The following is a 6,317-nucleotide window of genomic DNA, read 5'->3' as shown; positions in this document are numbered from 1 at the left end:
CTGACCCCGGTGCTCTTTCCTGCCAAGGCAGGGGGTCGGACTAGATGATCTACCTAGGTCCCTTCCGACTCTAGCTACTATGAAACTATGAGTAGGAAATGGTGTAGGAGCAAGTAACAGCTGCTGCTTCATGCCCTGATTGGGACTGGTGCTCTGCTGCATTTTGGCCCTCTCCTTGTAGCCACCTGTTGCCAGCTTTTTGTGGCAAGGACTCTTTTCGTAATAGGTATGTACAGCACCTAGTGCCTTAGGACATAATAATAACCTAGTGCCACATAGCTCCATAATAATACCGCTCCCCATATCTGTCTTTGCCTTGCGCTCAAATGCTTGGAAACAGTGAATTCCAGCATCATTTGTGCATTCATCTACTGCTGCTGAATTACAGATGTGCAAGATGACCAGGTGGTAGAGGCCATTCACAGAGACCGGAAGAGAGAACTCCCTTTAGACCTCATCCGAACCCTGACGGAGGAGACGTTTCACCCGGCCGTGACTGAGACTGGCCACACAGCGGTGCTGTTCTACGCCAGCTGTGAGTACAGGCACCTAAATGTCAGTCGTATTTCTCTGTCTCTGTTTTGATGAGCCTTGATTTTTATTTTGATATAAGCTGTTAAAATGATCTCTCTCCAAGACCTTGGGTACCGTCCCAGACCTAAGCAATGCGATTTGACTGACAGCTGTAGTTGATTCATCCTGATTAGACTCTATCTAGGGGCAGTGAAACCTTCAAAAATGAAATATTTTGAGCTTCTGTAGTGCAAAATAAACGCAGTGGTGCTCTACTGTCTCCCGGGTGTGCCTCATTCCAGGATAATTCTCTGTGGCCGCATCTACACGAGTTGCTTATTGTGCAGTAGCTTGTCAATACTGCGCAGTAGCGTCACAGGGCATGAACTATGACACAACGCTACTGCACAGTTGTAACAAGCTAGTGCACAGTCAGCATCACCAGGAAGCTGCACAGGGACGCCACTCCACAGTTACACTGATTACTGCACAGTCATTTAGTACATGGGTATGCAAGTACTAAATGACAGCACAGTAATAATGTAGACGTGGCCTGTTTTCTGTGGAAGATGGCCCTTGTAGTATCTAGCATGCTTGATGTCTTGCAGCCTCAGAATACTGTTGTGGTTCCTCAGATGATCCTAAAGCTGGAAGCAGTAAGAGATGCAGGAGAAGCATGGTCATAATTCAGAGCTGCCCCCCCTGCTGACAGTGCCTGACACCTCGGTAGCAGAGGTGCTGTCAGTAATGCACTGGCACCACTACTGACCAGGCCTTTTTTGTCTGTTTTAGGGGAAGCCGTGTCTCTAGCAACACTGCAGTCCTATGTGGAGGTGGCCGTGGAACTGAAAGGTAAGACTAATGTTCTTCAGCGCTGCTATGGAGCACATGGTGCTTAGGCCCCATATCCTGTCCTTCTGCAGGAGGGAAGCTGGAATGGGCATTTGTGCAGGGGTGAAATCCTGGCCAAGGTTAATGGATTTCACTGGAGTCAGAATTTCCTCCATGTAATACACTGCCTCCCCGTTGCAGGCTGCTCTACCTTCTCTAGGCTTGGCACAGCCCATTACGGACCATTACGCAGAGACCCAGGTCCCTCCCAGACCCCTGCCTTCTGCTCTTACACTCCTGGAGAGTAGATCTGGGGGGAAATGGAACTGAGTCAGGCTAGAGTTAAGGAAAATTAAAGCACCTTTTCCCTGTCCCAACCCTGTTGGGAGACTTTGTTGAACTGAAGATTGCATGTCAAGTCAAAATCTGTTCCAGTCGTGCTGCTGTGTGTCCATGGCTCCATTACCTTCAGCAGCACTGTTGGGGATGACACCCTTGTAACTGAGAGCACAATAACATGGGAAAGGCCAGTTTGAGCCCTCCACCGCAGGGCCTGGCGCCGCACGGGCAGAAGAGCCAAGCTTTGTCAAGCCTGGAGCCTTGTTCTTGCTTATTGTCTGTCTGATGGAAGCCACGAGGAGCCCTGCTGAAGGCTGCGTGCCCCACATCTACAGGACAAGGAGGCCACCAGTGCACAATGCCCAACAATGCAGTTGGGTGTTACAAAGTGTGGAGCACGTGAGCAACACCTTTCAGCAAGTGCTGCGTACCAAAGCCACAGCACGTGAGAAGGCCCCTTTGAGTGCTAGCCAGCTACGGCTCAGAAGAACAGCTCTTTCTGCCTGTACAAAGGGGCCGACGGTTGGAGGCAAATTAGCATCAGGCAGACGGGTGATCTGCCATGGCAGGCTGTGCCCCCACAAAAGGATTCGAATGGACAGGGCCCTCGGGGAATGAGCACGCTCTTGTGCTGTTCAGCAGAGTTGCATAAGTAACACACAGCGGTGGCTGAGAGTTATTCTTGTAGACAAAGCTCCTGCGTCATCAGGGGATCACTTAATAGATAGAGGCAGATGGTATTTGTCCTTGGAGAGAGCACTGTGCCTCCTTCCAAAGCAGTAGTTTTCAACCCTTTTTGTACCAGGATCCATTTTTAAACATTGATGGCTGGTCCTGGCCAAGTGCCCCTCACTCCCGACCCACTGCTCCGCACCCCTACGCCCTAGCCACCCAGTGTGTGGGGCAGGGTCTGGGGCACGGGGGGCCCCAAGCAGCCCCTTGCGGGCTAGAACTCTGCCAGCCTGCAAGGGAAAAGCCACCGTTTCCCATTTTTTCCTTTAAAGGAGAATGCATTTTAAAGTTTGTTGGCCCATTTTTAAAGTTTGTTCGTGACCCTCTCATATATTTTTGGGACCCACGGGTTTAGAAACACTGTTCTAAAGCACCTGCCCATGGTTGTTCCTTGTATCTCCTCTGCCTCTTGCTCTTCAAGCTCATTTCCACACTTGGCAAGGCTGCCGGGCCTTGACTGGGCTTTCTTGCTTCTGTAACCTTGTCCTCATGTTATCCAGCATCCTGGATGTGGACGTCATCACAAGCTCCACCAGCAGCAGTGACCTGCTTTGTCACGGGGCAGAGATGTTCCTGTAAGAAGAAGCAGGGTAGGCCAGGAGCCCAGAGTGGGAATTCGAGAAGTGTCCACACAATGATGGGTTTGATATTTTCTGGGGTTTTCATACTCTGAAGGGAATGGGTCCGGGTGCTTTGCTGATTGTTGTTTTCTGTGTGGAAGGAGAATCCTAGAAACAAACAGGGAAACCTTCAAGGACTGTTGTCACCAGAATAACCATGCTGTTTTGGCTCACCTGGACTAATTGAGAACATCTTCCCTGACTCTTCAGATCCTGACACTGTCGTCCTCATTCCTGTGTGAGCTCACAAGTGCTGCCATGGCAGCCCTGGCTCCTCGAGCCCAGGGGCAGAGTCTTGTCCAGGGTGAAGTCCAAGGCAAAGCTCCCAGCAAGCTCTAACTGCATGTCCGTCACCTCACCAAGGGCAGCCTGATGAGGAAATATGGAAACCCCCTCTGCCTCCCAAGTTAGCTGAGCTACTTGGGCCTGAGATCTCATCCCTGGCATCGCAGAGTGGGTCCTCTCCTATCAGGCAGAATGCAAAGCAAGGAAAGGCAGTGGTGTAGCTGAGGAGAAATGGCATCCGGCTGAGAGGGCTGCCGTTGGATCCCGAATGGGTAGAATTGATGGGGCTGTAGCAGCAATCCCAAGCAGCAAACTCCTGAGCACAGCGAAGAGGGGTGAGCCAGAGTTCCTGGGTCACTTCTGTGCTACAAGTATCAGCCCATTATTTGCCCGTTATCTCCCCCAGTGCCCTCGTCCTTAGGCTTGTGCAAGCAAGAACATGTACCTTTGGAGCAGTCCAACAGGATGGAGCGTGTGCTGGGGAGCAGGGACAATGCTACGTCCGTGAATAGATCTCCTGACTGAGTGAGGTGGATCGCAGCAGTGCGCACCATTGAATATCCTGCAAATGTAAGGAACAGAGGTTCACAAGGGTCACGGGTAAAGTGTCTCCAGCAGGGCACAGACATAAATTACCACGTAGGAGGACTGGGTCAGGTACAGTCCAGGCCACAACAGTAGGCATTGGAGGGTTGGAAGGAAGCAGATGGAGATCTGGATCCCAGTGGCACCTGCCACATCTCTGGGCAAGGCAGTGCCAGGGGTAGGTAATGGCATGTGTGCTGCAAGATCCTTCTGTCTCTTGGGAGACCTTGGGCGGTGGAGGAGATCAGAGACCAGCATCTTCATCCTGGGATAGGTGCGGGAGCCAGCGATTGTCAGAAAGAGCCAGATAGTACCTGGGGCATTGATGACCTGCAGATGATCCCGGCAGTCCTGTAGGCTTGCACGTGCTTGCAGCAGTAATATCCCACATTAATGCCAGGCCAGGTCTGGAAAGAGAGCCAGGAAAAGCAGGAGGTGAGATCCGTGCCCTGCTTCCTTCTCGCCTCCCTGCACTACAGACCAGCTCTGAGACTATTAGGACCACTGGCTCCCTTTATTCCTGGATAGAAGAGCCTACCCAGAGGCTGTGCTAGGTGGAAGTGGCTGTGCAGAAAGGGTGCCGAGCTCTGACTACTGGGCACTATCCTCTGGGGAGCTGAGTGCCTTTTGAAAAGAGCTGAGGCTTCTTCCTTGATGAAGGTCAAGGTTACTTCATCGCAGATGTTTTATTGTTCCCCTGTGCTTCCCTTACTGGTTTGCTTGGTCCACTTTGGGAGTAGCCTTGTGGTGAAACTAGCTGTTTTGGGGCAGAGACTGGCTCTAGCTGCTCCAAGACACATCATTGAGAATATGGTGCAGGTCAGGATGCCACGACATTTTCCCCCTGGGGAGGTCGTTAGTGAAGGTCACCAGAATTTTCCTTTCATAATGTGATGCCTACTGATAAATCGTGATGGCGTATACAATCAGTAGCTATTCCATGACTGGTTGTCTCCATACACCAGAGTTCTTGGAATAAGGCGCTCTGGGGATCCATTTTCATAAGATCCCACGTCCTCATGCTCATCCCCCTCTTTTGCCTCCAGCTTGGGGAAAGATTTGAGGTGACTTTGTGGTGGGAAATGAGAAACAGAAGATGTGCCAGATTAGATGTGCTAAGTAAAACAGCTGTCTGGTGTTGATTTAGGGCCATGTTTATGCATCTCATGTTTCAGATCATGATACAAACCTCTTGTGCTTTGCTGCTGCGTTTGGGCATCATCTTCCCGTCTTCGTGGAATTATGCTTGGGGCTGACTGGGTTGTTTGGCTGTACCAACGCTTGACGGAGTGCAGAACACGCAATAAATTCCCTTGAGCGTAAAACAGCTGCAAAACAGAACCTAAATGAGCGGTAAAGTGAGTTGCCTAGTGAAACCATAGAGGAACTAGAAATCTAGTTCTCTGGCAGAATCGTGTACCCTGAGGGCATCCTTGACAGATGTTCTTGTTAGGAACAAGATAACTTGTTCTTAAAAGCCCTCATCATTAGAAAGCCTTTTCCCTAATACTTTATGCAAAACTTCTTTGCTGCCAATTGAACCAGCCCCCACTGGAGATGGAAGAACATGATGTCTGTCCTCTCTTTAAGACCCATTTATGCATTGGAAAGCTTTTATCAGGTCTCCCCTCAGTTTTCTGTTCCAAACAGAAGCTTATTCTCCTTCTTACCCTTCTTGTTGCTCTCCTCTGAATTCTTTCCAGTTTGTCTGCATCATTCTCAAAGTCCATTGCCCAAAACTGAGTACAGCATTCCTGCTGGGACCTCACCAGTGCTGAGTAAAGGGAACTTCTCGCCTCAGTGTCTTGTATACAGGCTTCCCATTAATGCATCCAAGAATGCCACGTCCATTTTTCCAGCAGCATTGCATGTTTTACACCTACTCTGTGGGCCCCTGGAATCCATAGACCCTGTTCTTCTGTGCCACTGCCTACCCTGTTATCCCCTATATTGCATCCATGTGCTCACGGTTTCCTTCAAAGTGTCGCATTGTGCACTTGTCTTCTTTGGATTTTATCCTGTTGATTTTTGAACTGTTCCTTCCATTTATCACAATCATTCTGAAAGCAGGTCCTGTCCTTTCTTCAGTGCCTTCGCTGCCCTTCTTAACTTGGTGTCATAAATAAACAGTGTTTTCTTGCATAGGGCTGACCTTGACAGGCTCAGGAAATGGACAGATGAGAATCTGATGGTGTTTAACACCAAAAAATGTGAGGTTCTCCACCTTGGGAGGAAAAACCTGCAGCTTGTCTATAGGCTTGGCAGTGCTACACTGGTTAGCACTACAGACAAGAGGGACCAAAGACTGCGGAGCTGGTGTCATCGGGAAGGCTTTGGCTTCCATGACCACAGCCCGCTCTTTGGCGAGAGAGGCAGCGAGCTGCTGGGAAGAGATGGCTGACCTGCTCCACC

At 50.2% G+C, this 6,317-nt stretch overlaps 1 protein-coding gene across 2 annotated transcripts in view; it reads left to right on the top strand.

Annotated features, from left to right (window-relative positions):
- TXNDC16 (thioredoxin domain containing 16) overlaps window positions 1-6,317 on the top strand; it is a 63,377-nt gene that overhangs the window by 38,412 nt on the left and 18,648 nt on the right. For both annotated transcript variants that reach the window (XM_019556611.1, XM_019556612.1), the window contains 2 exons: window positions 389-535; window positions 1,306-1,365. In XM_019556611.1, coding sequence (XP_019412156.1) covers window positions 389-535; window positions 1,306-1,365 — 207 coding nt within the window. The remainder of the gene's footprint in view (window positions 1-388; window positions 536-1,305; window positions 1,366-6,317) is intronic.

The sequence above is a fragment of the Crocodylus porosus genome, unplaced genomic scaffold (genome assembly GCF_001723895.1).
Source record: "Crocodylus porosus isolate Cpor-Errol unplaced genomic scaffold, CroPor_comp1, whole genome shotgun sequence".
Classification (NCBI taxonomy): domain Eukaryota; kingdom Metazoa; phylum Chordata; order Crocodylia; family Crocodylidae; genus Crocodylus; species Crocodylus porosus.
This window is presented reverse-complemented; position numbering and strand designations above follow the sequence as displayed.